General features: G+C 36.6%; 1 protein-coding gene across 3 annotated transcripts; it reads right to left on the minus strand.

Annotated features, from left to right (window-relative positions):
- Positions 1-5,163: 5,163 nt before the first annotated feature.
- RNF138 (ring finger protein 138) lies at positions 5,164-15,479 on the minus strand. 3 transcript variants are annotated; one of them, XM_085316290.1, is made up of 7 exons: positions 15,332-15,479; positions 14,155-14,320; positions 12,506-12,621; positions 10,941-11,006; positions 10,333-10,438; positions 9,412-9,519; positions 5,164-7,999 (listed from the first exon to the last, which is right to left on the minus strand). In XM_085316290.1, exons 1-7 carry the CDS (start codon positions 15,436-15,438, stop codon positions 7,931-7,933), a joined length of 738 nt encoding a protein of 245 aa, XP_085172416.1. In that variant the 5' UTR covers positions 15,439-15,479; the 3' UTR covers positions 5,164-7,930. The 3 variants fall into 3 exon arrangements, with proteins under 3 accessions (XP_085172416.1, XP_085172415.1, XP_085172417.1); XM_085316289.1 differs by having other exon boundaries at positions 10,941-11,009; XM_085316291.1 differs by lacking the exon at positions 9,412-9,519 and having other exon boundaries at positions 10,941-11,009.
- Positions 15,480-15,579: the final 100 nt, after the last annotated feature.

The raw sequence follows: 15,579 nt of genomic DNA on the forward strand, positions 1-15,579 counted from the left end.
CTTAAAATTCTTTGCCTTGAACATGTTTCACAACTTCTATGGGTGCTAAGCTATCTAATGAGCCCTGAGTAACTACAAGAGACACCTGCAAAATCTTAKCTTCTGCCAGTCAATTAGATTTCTTTGCCCACAGACTCATATGCTTCCCCTGCTGCTAGTACAAGCAACAAAAAGGAAATGCGTCAGAAACTGATGTGGAGGTTGGTGCAGATCACCTGCAATGACCGCTTTGATCTCCCGCTGAGCTCCCATCACTAGCAGTAGGCAGATGGGCAACGCCAGGGAGCAGACTGCACGTTCCCTTGCACAGGTGTTGTCTCTGGGTCTGCACAGTACCTGGCCCAGCAGGCTGGTGCCTGCAAGCACTACTGCAGCCCAACAAGCGATGATACTGCAGGTCTCATCCTGAATCCTGAAGAAATGTACACCATGCACTGCCCACTGCAGGTGGAAAGCTGCACATGCTTTAATCTGCTTAGTAAAGCCATGGCTGCGGATAATAAAGAAATAATGGAAGAAATGATAATACAACTCCTACTTTGCTTGCAAATGCTGTTTTTAAAAGCTGAGGAATCTTCATTGCGAAATCGAAACTCAACCCATAAAACAATTAACAGTGGCTCTGTACTGATAGGGATTTTCTAGCATCTTTGATTTGTATTCTTCTATTTGTCTGATTAGTTTTATTGCTCTTCTGTATTTTAGCACAGATGCTTTGATAATTTTGGGACCAGTATGTTGCTCAGGGAACTAATATGATTCATGATTGACATTTGGGGGGGGAGGAGGGGTTGGCTGATCAGGAGCTTTGATGTGAATTTCAAGTGATAGGAATTAAAAGCCTTGAAAAGTGCTGGTTTATAGAGCATTATGTACCCCACTTAGCAGTGCTCTAACAGACCAACTGTCAGAGTCGGAGGATATTCAAATGGTCTGTGTATATTTTCAGATTGTAGTTTGTTCCTTGCACTGTCTCAAACTTCCCGTTATCTTGCTCAAATTAGTTTCACTTTTTCAATTCATCTCCCAAAGGGTGATAACACTGCAGTAGTATCTCCTTAATTGAATAGAGAACAGCGCCAACAGGGTGTCTAGATAGGGACTGTCAGATAAACCTGAAAGATTCAGTTTCTCAAATCCCAAATGTTTCAAGTTGGACATGTAAATATTTTAAGTAAGAAAACTCAAACCTGGAATATCATTTGCAATATAAACAAGTGAAAATTGTAACAGATATCAAAGTGTTCCATCTTCTTGCACAGCAGCAAACCTGACATGCTTTCATTAAGGGTTTTCAGCAAGATGCACCAAAATCTTTAGTTTCCTTCCACTACTTAACTAAATAAAAAAGCAAAATTGAAAAGCAACCAGCTTGGGTGCATAACATTTCTTCCCTTAATGCCTACTGTCACTTCAGACATGTACTTTAAATATTATCATTTTCCTCTGTGTGATACTCTTTCATAAATAACTACCTGAAATAGGAYTACATCTCTCCATCTTCCACTGGAATCTGAACCATGCCTGACATGTTTTTACACACGGACATTTTACGGTAAACATTAATCAGATTACAGTGTGAAAAACACTGTGGCTGGTGGCTGTGGTTAACCATTACATATCATGTCACTACATGTGGATACTCCAGGGATACTTAGCTCTCTGTGATGATGGAGCATAATAAGCCTCAGCCAAGAGAATCCATCTCTATTTCAGAGGCTTGTAGCAGCCCCAGACTATTGCATGCATAGGCAGAGGAGCATTTGTAAGACTTAAGAAGGGATACTGAAGCATACCTGTATTTGACACCAGGCAAATCTCATCACTCCAGCCGCTGTGAAAGGTTTAACTTGTACAGAATTAGCTAGGTCGTTGACATGTGTGCAGCTGCATAAAGAAGTCAAAATGAATAGCAACAGCCCCACTGCTCAGCTTCACAGGATGTAGTAGTCTTCGGATGCCCCCTTGTGATTCCTACGTGCATGACAATACCATAGTTTTAAAGCTCATCTCTAAAGAATGCATTTGGGGAACAAAGGGAGTTGCAAGTACACATTCAGTTAGCACGTATATGTTACATTTCACGTTCACTCATGAACTTGAGTGCACTCAGGATAGAGTCCTGGATGAATACAACTTACTTCCCATAAATAATATAACACACCAATAAATCTGTAAGTTCGAGGTTTTAAAGTAAAACAAAATATTCTTGCAGTAGATTTGAATGTTTCCAGTAACTTTCTTACCCCCAAATAAAAAAAAACATTATATTAAATATTTGAAGAGATATCCCATATCTAGAAGTGTGTAGGAGCACAACTACTTAATGAACAAACATCTTTAACTATTACATTTATTTAGAGACAACTCAAAAATATTCAGTGCCCTCTTGTGGCTTAAAGTATGAAATAAGAAGTTACAGAAAACTATTAAAGTTCAAACAGTCTCACAGCTGAAGCAATATGCAAGTTGGATCTTCTGAGACACTACTGCCCAGACCTATCACTGAGAGACTAAAAAACCCCACACCACCTAACTGTCTTTCATCCACACCTGCCAAAACAAAATCTGAAGCAAGGTTTTCTGAAAAATATCAATTACCTTTGAACAGCTGGTCTGCATGAAGTGCTTTTGTTTTACAGTCTCTAAAATCCCCCTCCTCCAGAATAACAAAAGCCCAAGGCTGGCAGGAGAAATATTCCAGCATTCAGAAACTTTGAATCTAAGACCAGACTGACAAGACTTTCAATTTTTTAAACTGCAAACATGTTTTCTCAGAAATATAAACTCCTCCATCCATAGAAGTAAACTTAGCACAATAACTCTGAAAGTTAGTGATGCTAAATTTCCTAATTTAGTCCAGAGGCCCCCCTCAGCCCCCAGATACTGAGGGCACAGCCAAAAGAACCCATAAAGAATATGAGACAATACTTAGTTACCAAGTAATATTAGTTATTTAATAGCTGGTTGCTTTAGAAGACAGAAGGGACAGTGGGAGGGAAAATTAGACGGGGAAACTGATGAGAGTTGCTGCAGGGAAAGATATACAGAGAAAGACCAAAATCCAGAAATAAARTATTAAATAAAGTAACAGAAACACTTTTCTTGGTGACTAAGTGTCCTTATAAGCAAAYTCATAAAAACAGTATTCTGTCACTATGCCATGGGAAGTGACCTGTGGCATCATGAAACTGAGGGATGTACCCTAAATGTATACAGAGGACTTCAGGCTAAGATTTAAATTTGAATTAGATGCTTTCCACAGAATGCATTTGGCAGTGTTTTTTTTTGTTTGTTTGTTTGTTTGTTTTCTTTTTTTTTCCTCCTCCTCCTTTAATGTTCCTAACAGCTTATGGGGAGTGGGAGGTTGTTAAACAAAAGTAAGATCTACTTTACTTTTCCAGATCTTACTGTTGATTATGCTCCCCYCAAAAAACCAACCAACCAAACACACACAAAAAACCTAAAAAACATATTCTATCTGTAATGATTTTCTCCAGAGTCATATAAGGCTGGTTTAGGGCTTTAATTTCAAAAACATGAGAAGGTGAAGGCTGACCTTTCCCAAAGTGCACCTAAAGTTTAAGCAGAGTAAGAAACAGTGCAGATCTACTTTATTCATGAGGAGGAGAAAAAAAAAAAATCCACACCAACTTTCCAGTGAATTACCAGACTTCTTGTAAAGTGGCCTTTTAAAACACTTTTCAAAAGTCTTCCCAAAGTGAAGGCCTTGAGTTTTGTTTTCTATGTATTTTCAAATGCAGAGGCAACAAGACAAGAGAAATGAGATATCTAGAATAAGGTTAAATGCATACTACAGGGAAGAAAGACTACAGTGTACATGTCCTTTCATTGCTAAATTCTAAATTCTACAATTCCAACACCCTAAAAAAAAAATAATAAAGACATCTGTAAGCTGTTCTTGCAGAACGTAGCACCAAACTTCTATTTCTGCAGATAGGAAAGGCTACAGGTTTCTCATAAATTGCAGYTTTTACAAGAATTAACAAAGTGAGAGTGTCCATGAATTAATGTGTCTGTTTCAACATAAAACATAGATGTAACAAAAAACCCTAGAAATACTCATAGCAGAATTCTAACAGACACTGACATGTTCAAGTCTCATTAGTCTCAAAAGCCACTAACAAACAACAGGATCCAAGACTTTTTCCAAATGCAGAGCACCTTGGAGCCCTGACTACCTGTCAGAAGATGTCCTGGCTGCACAGTCCCTCCCTCTCCTTGTGAGGAAAGTCCAAGCTTAGGTGGTGTTGGACTAGCACAAAGAAGCTCCACAGAGCACTTTCCCCATAATTAATGTACTGCCAGTGAGAATTAAACATAGAGTGCATTCTAACTCTAGTGAAATATGCTTTGTTACAGTGAAACAAAGTAAAATAGCATCTCTAACAACAAGCTTATAACCAGATCTAGGATACACAACAGTCTTTTTAGAACTCAAAAACTACACTCTAAGGGGAAAGAGCAATACAGTAACAAAAGTGTGCTCTCTTTYTACCATTTAGAGACAGACATCAACCATACAAAAACATTAACTCAATTTCATAACTACCACAGTATGTATGTCCTCATACGTATTATGTACAAGCATAGAGAAGCAACCAACAGATTTTTCAGCTCAGAAGTACAGGGCAGAATAATAGAACATCTAGCTGCTAGAGTGCTGGTCCAATAATGCAAACAGCCCAAACCTATCAATCTTTGTTGCTACCTTTCCTCATAAAGAGGTTAAATGTAGATTTACTGAGAAAAGTTAAGTAATTAAATTTGCTGTTGGCCCTAAGTGTTACCTACCTCYTTCTCTCTCCCTTTATGAGGTTATTTCTCCATTAACATCATATGGGACATCAGTAAAGGAATGGGAGAGGGAAAGAGGAAGCATGAACAACATTGTTGCCATGAAGCAAAAAGATAATAGGCTTATACAAAACAATCTTGAGATACAAGATAACCTGCCTGCTCACAAGTGGATTGTAAGCTAATGCTGTACCTCATGAATTCCAGCAACATACATGTCATTTTAATCATTTAAATTGTGAAGGCATAAAGCTGACCATGAACTTAAGTTTAGGAAGCATCTGGAAAGGACAAAGTAGCATCAGAGGGACTGATCATCTTTATTATACAACAAAGAGACAAACAGAAAATAAAATACTTTAATAGGAGAAAAAATAGAAGATACAATTCAAACATAATATACCATATTGAAACCATACACAATGCAACATGAAAACGTTGTTCAACAGCAAACTTCCAGTAAAAGTTGCATGTTTTGAATACAAGCATCACCCATCACAAATACACAGCTTTTTGTGCACATTTGAGCTTCAGTGAGACAGATCATGAACAGCAGCAGCATATTTAATCAGATTGTTTCATTTTCATAAAACTCTTACCTAGTGAATGTACTGGATGCAATCGCTTCATACTAGAAGTAATAAAATATTAAGTAAGGCAGTGCCTGCCAATACAGATTGGATACAAATTACATATGTAAATAAAAAGGATAAACATTTTCCAGATATGAATTTTATATTGCATTTATACACATTTGTTGCTTTAAATGTGCATTCAAGTCTCTCAACATCTAAACATAACTAAAATGCTATTCAGCAACTATGCATTGTGACAACTAATTATTGCTATAGAAAAATTTGTTTCCCAGAGTTTTAAAATAGATGCAATTTCACCTGCAATTCAAGATATATTCAAGTAACAGAAACAACTAGTTCCAGTGTCAATCAGGTGTTTTAAATCTGTATTGGCTGTAGGCATTTATTGCCACATCATATAAATATTTTATTGAATCTAAAAAAAAGTTAACTAAACTTACGTAACTATTAAATTCCTTAGGAAATGTATACAGTATTAAAATTACCATGGTATATTTTTATTTTAAAAAGGTAAAACTTGACCACTGGGTTACCTTGAAATTCCTTTCTAAGGGCATTAGTTCATAGTTGGCTTTATAGAGGAAAAGAGAAAAATGATTCCAAAAAAACCTTTTCAGCGGAACCAGTGAACCACTCCAAATCAGTATGTGGTCACATAAGCACTGCAGCTGACAGACTGACAGACACATGAAAAGACAAAGACAAGAATATGGGCAGCATACAGGAGGGAAGGAATGCTTAAAAAAAGGGGGGAAAATAAGCAACAGGCCACCATTTTAAGTCAGTAACAAAATAGTGAGCGTGTTAAGTTGTTAGAAAAAAGGATACAAGTTTCAGACATCTCTGAAAAGCTGATTTTCTCTGTTTTTAGCCACTCTTAAAAATAGAGGGCAGAAATTTAATGTTAGTGTGTAGTGTTTTAGTTCCAACATTCACAACATATTATAATCAAAATTCAGATCCRAAACCCATTATATTGTAGGATGATGTGTTTCAACCTCACTGGTTTCTGAATATGAACTATTCTAATATTTAAAGACTAATGAGCTCCAAAGAGAAGTTTGGAGAGCAAAGAGGAGCCAGGCTGCAAAAAAGCAGACTATACTTCTGCTGCATGGGTAATATTACTACACACGTATCACCAGAGTAGGAAAATTACTGGATATATTCTTCATCATGTACACAATACCCATTAAGAACAACAGCTTGACAATGGGCAATGACGACACAGGACGAAGAGTCAAATCAACAAGAGTATACATTCAGAACAATCTATTTTTACCATGAGTGAAAAATTTCATGGCCCCATGAAAGCCAATCTAARAAGACACATGTGCGCATGCACACTCCCCCCCCACACACAGACTCAATGAAAGGTAATCTTTGCAGCTTTCTTTCTCCTTCCCTCCATTAGTATTAGAAAAAGGCCTGAAGATTCTTTTAAAATGGATTTAAATTTAAAATTGCAGGAATGATATGTTTTTTGATTTTACTGAGGGTCTTGCTGAGAACATTGAAATCTAGAATAGGTACTCAAAATACACACATAACTAATTTAAGGCAAGTTTTTCTTCAACTGTTTTTTCTGGCCTTTAGATGTAGAAGATGTCCAAGTTTTAAAAAGTTTTACCAAAACAAACAAGTTTGAATGTTGAAAGACCCAAACTTGAATTCTTTATGCAATAATAAAGACCTCTTAGAAAAGTTCAAATAAAATGAAAAACTAGCTGTTCATATTCATGTATCAAAAAAGAATAGTACATTCTTTCTATATTTGCATGTCCTCTTCACTTATTCAGAAAGAAGTATGTCAGGGCAATTCTCTTCTTTATTAGTAGGGAAAACTTCTCACCCACCAGTTTAGCATGCAAGTCCTACTTCAGTTATGCTCCAAAAAGGGAAAAAAAAAAAATATTCCTAAGCTATAGCATCATTCTTCCTTAAAAGACATGTGAAAGAAACTTACTCTGCACAACTGATCTACAGAAAACAAGTATTTTGACTTTATAGGTTGGCCCCATTTATTTTCATTCGCATGGTAACAATAAAAAACAAATCACAATATCAAAACAAATCTTTGTCATCAGCTGGGAGGAGAAAAAAAGATCACCATCTCAAAGCTATGCTAGCAGATGGAAATGGAACTTTAAAAAAAAAAATCATAGTGCAACAGAGCATCTTCATATCGACTTCTAAAGATATTTTCAAAGTTGTCATTTGTGAATTAAAGCATCTGGCATTAATAAAAAGAAATTATATAATTAACAGAGTAGTAAAAGTTAAAGACAATCAAGACAACAGTGAGAAGTTTCAAAAAGGTCCCTAATTCCACAGGGAAAGATCTTGGTAAAAACATCAGTTATGTTATTTATGAAAATTCCTTATTAGTGTGGAAAAATTAAATCTGAAAACTACTTACTGAATTCCATTTTTATTAATATACATTTCATATTACCAACAGAATTCATGTAGTTTTTCCCCCTCAGATAATCAGTAAGTTGAAGGGGATCTATACTTTAAAAGTTCACATGACAGGATTCTTGAACTGCATTTTGGTACTGGGCTTCTTCATCGAGCTGAAGATTCTAAACAAAACAAAATCATCATCAAAACCAGAAATATACTGAAGATGTAGCATATTCCTTAGTTTAATTGTATACTTTCTACATTTTTACATRGGAAATGCTACCTGGATGAAGACTCTCCATTTATACATGTATTAGACTATTGTCTGATAAAACTTTTTATTTAACGAAGTACCAAGAGATACAAGAAACAGGAGAAGAATCAGATGAGTGAGACCCAGCTCATTAAGCAGAAGGGTCCAGCTTATCTCCCTGGCTCAATTATGTTACAGAATAGTCAGCTCAGGGGAACAGAATATGTCTTGCAGTTCTTATAACAGGGCTCCCAAATAGCCATAACATTTTTTTTTAAATCAATAAAAAAAAATGCAATCCTCAGACAACAGTAATCATAGATTGTTGAGAACATAGTACTTAAAATGAAAAGCAAACGTATCACAAAAGGTGGGAGGTTAACCTTGCTACTTTTGAAGAGCTATATTCCAAAATGTTCATATGCTAGAGCAATATACCCATTTAGGGCTATTCTGGCAACTTCCCCAAATCAGAATTCCAGTCACCAGTTCTACATCCTCAAACATGCAAGATGCACTCCTGTTGAGGAGCCCAACCCTCTGTACTGATCTCTGAGCTCTTCATTCCTTTGCCACAGGACTTGGAAAAAAAAAAACATTCTCTGTGCTTTCCTTAATCTGAAAGGCTGCCTATGCTTCAGATACCATGTGCCCCCATAAAGCTCAAAGAGTTTACCCTGAATCCTGTCAAATACTCTAAAGTGCAGCACAAACTCTCCAGCTATCTGATGCAATATGCAAAACTAGCTGGCTGGCTTGATTTACAATCCACCCAATGACTACATCTGCCTATGTAGTTTTGCATCTACTCAAGGATAATTTACTCTGAGTGGGCCTGAAAGAAGGCAATCAAAACAGTGATTTAATGCCACATCTCTCCCCATATCACATTGCAGCCCCTCTCCTACCACATGGARACAGAGGCTCGAGTAGCATCAGCAGCTAGTCAAGTGGCACTTTGAGTTCTGAGAACTATGATTTGGTTGTTTCCGTCAAAAAATGATAAAAAATATGTCAATAAAGCAAATCAGAATCTACTACGCTTTCCTCTGGAGTGGGAGTAATAAACTGTTATAGAAGGACAACTAGTTCAGATTGATGACTGAAGTTTTTAGTAGTGTTCTTAATTGGTTCAAAGCATGGTTTAACTGCCGACAACACCTACTGCCAGTAACATTTAATGTTGATAATGGAAAAAGTTTAAGAATGCCCAGGCCTACTCCTCAGTTATCAGCATTTCCAGACCAAAACCCAATTTGGCCTGAATATTTATTTGGCATTTTATTTATGGAAAGAAAGTTACTACTTATTCCCCCCATCAAAGAAGAAAAGGCTTACCACAAATTCTCCATAGTCAAACTGGTGCCTTAGATTTAGATGGCTAACAAGATTTCTAGTAACCTGATTAGAATCTGCCCAAGGAAGAGATACACAAATAGGACAGATCTAAATTTGGAAGGTGAGGGGAAAGAGAAAATAATAAAAAAAAAGGTTAATTGTTACACAGAATACACTAAAGACATGCTCAACTAGTCTATTACTTATCCACTACCAAAATATAGTAATGTTTACTTAAAAATCATGAAGTGCTCTTTTTTGAATGTTACACACACTTGAGGAAAATTACATCTCAGTGTGTCAAACGCATTAGTTTGTCTGCTAGGTGTGGTGGATTATCACACCTGCCTAGCACTCTTCTTGCTGATTTCTGTTGTTCTAAATTTATAAGAGAATGATTTTGCACCCTAGTTAGTGTTTGCAAGGATCCTTCTCTCTACTTATTGGTCATTGCAATCGTGGATAAAACATATTTAATACCCAAGATACAAGTGAAAACAAAACAAAAACGAAAATAACAAACAGATTTTTTCCTCCTCCAATCTTTTGATTTTTAGTAACTATAGGTTTTGTGTGAAACAATAGTTTGACTACAAATGGAATTATCTAGAATCAGAGATCTAAATTACTAACTGAAAAGGAAAGGAAAAGTTAAGCTCAAAAACTGACTTTGTTTCAAGATAAATGATGCAGCTATGTCAGAAATGCCTTACAACTGACAGTTATGGCTGACAAGGATTTTCAAATGAAAGTCATTCCTCAATTTAAACATACTGAATTAAGTAATTTCTTTCTCAGAGCACAGTGGACCTTTATAGTTATAGACTAGCTACTGTGCATAGTCTAAGATCCTCCTGCTATTCCACATAATTAGAACAAAAGTAGTTTAAGAATCATACATTAGAAAGCAACTGTACTTACTACAGGAACTATCTGATAAAGGTGTCTATTATTACAGTGGTCCAGCAAGCGCTGTCTAGTAAAATTGGCTTCCTGACACAGGGGGCATTTGAAGGTTGGATGTCCACTGTAAACAGAAATATGCAGGATTAAACAGCAAAGAGTTTTAGAAGTGTTAGAGAAGTGACAAGGTAACAGATGATTTAGTCTTATTTTCCCTTATTTTGAGAATAACCCACCACAAAAAAAAAAAAAACGCTTTTGATATCATAGCAGCACTACTAGAGTTGCATTGCTACTTCTGAAGCAGAATTTTAGTTTAAAATTTAGTATCTGCATATCAAAATGCATCCTTTTGAAGCTTTGGCTTTGAAACTTGACTTTTTCCTCTTATTACAGCTTCACTTCATTCTTATTTACTGGTAGCATCCTTTAGTTCAAACCCTTCAGTCTGAACCAAAGAACCAAATTTGGTGCCGAGGAACCAAATTCTAATGAATAGATACAAATATAGAAGGAGTAACATTTTTAATTAWTATTTGTAGTAACTTTTTATTAGTTAATAGAAGTTTATAGTATGATTTACTGGGTCTATTTAAGTAGTAACTGTGAAAAAGCAAGCAGCCTACCTTGTATCTCCTTGAAGCGTCTGGTTATTAGCCCTCTCTCCATTATCAGATATTGCATCACTCCTGCTACTTTACAAAAAGGAAAAAAAGAAGGAAATAAAATGAATATTTYTGTCCTTCACTATCAAGATTTCAAAGAGTTTACCGATAACAAGAAAAATCCTCCATTGAGTSTCATGAATTTTAAGGCAAAATATATAATAGTACATATTTTAACTTGTACTACTGTTCAAACTTTTCTTTCCTATCAAGTTATTTCTCAACATTTAGTTACCATGGCAGCTCCTAGTAAAATAGTATGTAATTTAATAGAAAGTAGTACATAATATAATGGATACTTAGTCAACAAGAATTACAGGGGAGACTACATAGCTCAAAGAAAATGCACATAACTCAAAGCTTTAAGTTTTTTTTTGATTTAGGACAACATAATAGTCATTTGACTGCCGTGTGTTTATACAAATCATTTAGAACTTTTAACTCCAGTAAGATACATTTTTTTACATTGTGTCAAGAATTTACTAGTTCCTAAAGTAAGAGTGACAAACAGGAACATTTCAGAAAGTAAATYTGACTGTACATGAACCTCCAGTTAAGCCAGAAACTGCTCAGGTATGCTGCTAATCCTAAGAGTATGAATATTTACAGTTACAGATGTGGTCACAGTAAGTTTTTTTTCTTTTTAATATAGTTTTGTAATGTTACAAGCACAAGAATTCTACTGTGGCATACTCAATTAGTAGCTATATAAGAATATCCAGACACTTCAGGTAAACATCACTGCAGCTAGTTCTGATAACAGCTTAAATTTCCACTTTCAACACAGTGTTAGGTTGAAACCCAAACACAGAGAAATTCAGCTTGTCGAAAACAAAAAAATAGATAGCAACACATAATAAATAAAGAATAAGCTATAAAGCTCTATGAAACTTATATGTAAAAAGAAGAAAAGGGGTTTTCATAAAAACGCGCAAAAAGCAAACCAAGAAACACATCAGTCAGAAAGCATMAAGAATGAAATTCTTCAGCTTTATTGTCTGAAAGTAAGCGGGTAAGCAACATTTGATTTTATGGTATATAAGACATGAGTTCCTTACACATTTTATGAAGGATCAGTTCAAAGTAAATTCCACCTGAAATCAAAAGCTTACACAGTAACGTTTTGCAACAGGATACCTGCTAAAACAAATTTAGAAAAGGGGAGGGAATGGGATAGGAGGTGAAGGGAACTTCCCTGGGGCTAAATACAATGAAATCTGTTACGTAGCAAGCTGTTCATAAGCCGTGAAGGCAAGAAAGGTGGTGGTAATACTATGCAATCTTTAGAAGACCTCCTAGAAGACATTCCAAACCATCATCTAGAAGAGTTTTCTGTATGTTGAATGAAGAAAGAAATCTAGAAAAACTGACATTTTTTGAAGCATAAGAATATAGACAATAATTATTACAAAAAGAAAGTGTGTCCTGGAAAATAAAGCTTTCCTTCTAGTAAAAAATAAATACATAAATAAATAAATAAAAATAAAAAAGAAGATACGTTGTTATACGTAAAACACCCTGATTACCTGTTCCCAGTTGAATCTTGGGAAATCTGTAAGTTTGGTATAATAGAAGAAACTCCATATTCATCTTGATACTTCTTACATGTTTTATAGTGCTGCCTCATCCATGAAAATCTAACCTGTAAATAAAATGTCAAATTACTGAAWTTATACTAAATAATCCAAGGACAGGAAGATAAAGTAACTCTGCCAACAGAAAGTAATGCATGTAAAAATTGTTTGGACATCATATGCAGCAGAAATCAGAATTGACATCTCMCTCTCAAGATGAGCACTTCCTTTCCAAACAAGGAATCTTCAACTTTTTTCTGCAGTCTCTACCACTCTATGAGAACAAAGAATAATCCCATTCCTCAAACACCAGCCAGCCAGGCAACTGAGAGTACTCAGTGTTTTTGCTCTTGAGATAAAAAACTCAATTTGACTGAAAAGTCACAGAAACTACACCTCCTGCATAGAAGATGAGTAACTGATRAGCTATTGGGGGTGGGGAAGTGAGCTTGGAGGATGGGATAAGCACCACTGCTCCTTCAGTCTTCTCTAATCTGCTGTTGTTTTGTGCAGACTCCAGTCTTTTTGCTTTAGGTGCATTCTGAGAACATCTAACTTCATGGGGGGTGGGGGGGCAGAAAGAGGTGAATAAACACCAACTTCAAGAACATCCACCCAGATTAAGTGCAAGATAAGACAATGAGCTGCTCACATCAGTCAGAACACAGCTGTGCTAGACATGCCCTAAATCAGAATTTCAGGTCCAATGGCACTGTCAGATAGAACCTATGGGTTTAGAAGCCCTACAAGACCCCCCATCTTGCATGTCTGTGCCTAAACTATATTCAGGTTCTTTTGGGGATCTGTTTTGTTCTTCCTTCCAGTTTACCAACTTGTTATTGTTTCTTTCTCCCAGCTTTTTTGTTCTCCTGAGTCAGGTGGAACAAACTAAGGAGCTCAGCTTTCCACTAGGGCTAATATTCATGCCAACAGAACTAAATTCCAAGTGAAAGGAAACTAACATGAACTGTGGCTGAAATCTTGGATCCATTTATGTCAGAAGAGAGATTATTGTTGATTTTAGCTGGGGAGGTGTGTCAGGATTTCACCCAATGTTTTGAAAATAGTGATTTCTTCGCAGGCTGCAAGTAAGCAGACTGATATTTTTCAAAGCAAAAAAAATACATATTGGAAATTACATATGATCCTATGTACACTGTGAGTAACCAATACATATTTGCTGGGTTTTGTTAATGACATTTTACAGTAGTTCTAAGAACTTTCACTTCCCTAGTGAAAGTTTGAGATTTTTTTCCGTCTATTCTCCAAATTTTGTTTTCAGTGATCCAATTTCTGTTTTCCTAGTTTTATAGCTATATTCAGTTTTCTCATCATTTCAGAGAAAAAGTTTGACACTCCATGTAAAACACTGTTATAGACAATCCACTGTCCTCTTTTAGCTTATATTTGTTAGTCATACCTAGCAGGCATTGCATGSCTAGTACATGCACAACCTATACAAAGCTAATTTCTACCATCTGCTATAAGCTTTTTACCTACAAGGTATGAATGACACACAGTAAGTGTGTGCAGAATTAGGTCAAAAGTTAAAAAAAAAAGAAAAAAAAAGTTATCCAACTCTTCATAAAGTTTTACTCTACCTGCTTTTCACAGCATCTACAGCCCCCAGAAGCTTTCTTCATATTGTTTTCAACATCTAGAGCCCTTTTGGGATATGATCTTTCCTTTTTAGTCACACTCCCCCGGCAGAGAGGACAATGTGTTCCACTTTCTCTGATAGCTGTCAAGAAGCACTTCCTGCAAAACCTAAATTGAAAAAGTTACCACAAATACAGATTAGCAAAGGAAAAAAAAGTTGGATAGTTTGTGTTTAAAGACAGCTGCATGATTATTAGGAAAAAATTATATGTATTTTTATATATATATATATAAAATATATATATATACATATATATATATATATATACACACACAGGTCAGAATAAAAGTCTGCTGAATATAAATCCAGATTGACCATTAATCAGATTATTGATAAGATCATTAATGAGATCATTGATCATTAATGAGACATTAAACAGTGCAGCTGGCATATACCACAAAAAATTTTATCAGTAACTCCTGTTTATTGTCCTTGAGCAGAATAAAAAAAAAAAAAAAAAAAACACAAAGCTTCATTTAAGTGTTCCTGAAGATTTCCATTCATAAGCTTTTGTGTTTCTCCTTACCAGTGTACAGATCACTTTCTTTTCCTTGAAGCAGTGTTTATCAACTGCCAAAGTTGTTTTGATTTTTTTTTAAATACAATCTATTAGGTTGTACTTAAATGTTTCTCTAGGGGGAAAAAAAATATTTTCCACCGTGAGCATAAAACCTGGAAGAGAGAGCAGCTAAACTATGGTAGTTTTTCAAAAACGAACTGGGAACTATAAAGTTAAAAACACAARCTCAGTTAGATTTGTAAGATGTTCTCAACTGCAGCAAAACTTGGTGATCGTTTACAGGACTGCCAGAAATGTGCAGATTTGGCTTTTTAAACTGATTAGTCCTCATTCACTACAAAATAAACGGGTAAGGAAAAAAAAATAGTAATTGAAAAAGAAAACCCTCAAGTAACACTTCAGTTGCAAGCTTTAAACTGCGCCCGTGGCAGAGCTGCGTCTGCCCAGGGCAGCCGCCCGGAGCTCAGCCGATCCTGCGCCTCCTCCGCCGGGGCAGCCGCTCCAGGCCGAGGCTCGGCAGCGGGGCAGGCGGACCGCGGGCGGCGCACGCAGAACCGCCGCCGGCGCTGCCAGGGCGCAGGCGGCCGGCGATACCCACACATGCTGGCAGTTCATCGTCCTCACGGGCGTTTTGAACACCTCCTGGCAGACGGGACAGTAAAAGTCATCCTCGCTGAAACACACCGCGCCGCCTTCCTCGGCCATGGCAACACGTCCGGGCCTCTCTGTGGGTGCGGCGACAAGGAAAAAAAAATAATAAATAAATAAGAAGTCCCGCCCCGGCGGTCGCCGCTTGGCGCCGGCGGGGCCGCGCCGCGGGCGGCGGGCAGAAGATGGCGGGTGGGC

This window comes from Rhea americana, unplaced genomic scaffold, assembly GCF_003343005.1.
Source record: "Rhea americana isolate MKP2758 unplaced genomic scaffold, rheAme1 scaffold_46, whole genome shotgun sequence".
NCBI lineage: Eukaryota > Metazoa > Chordata > Aves > Rheiformes > Rheidae > Rhea > Rhea americana.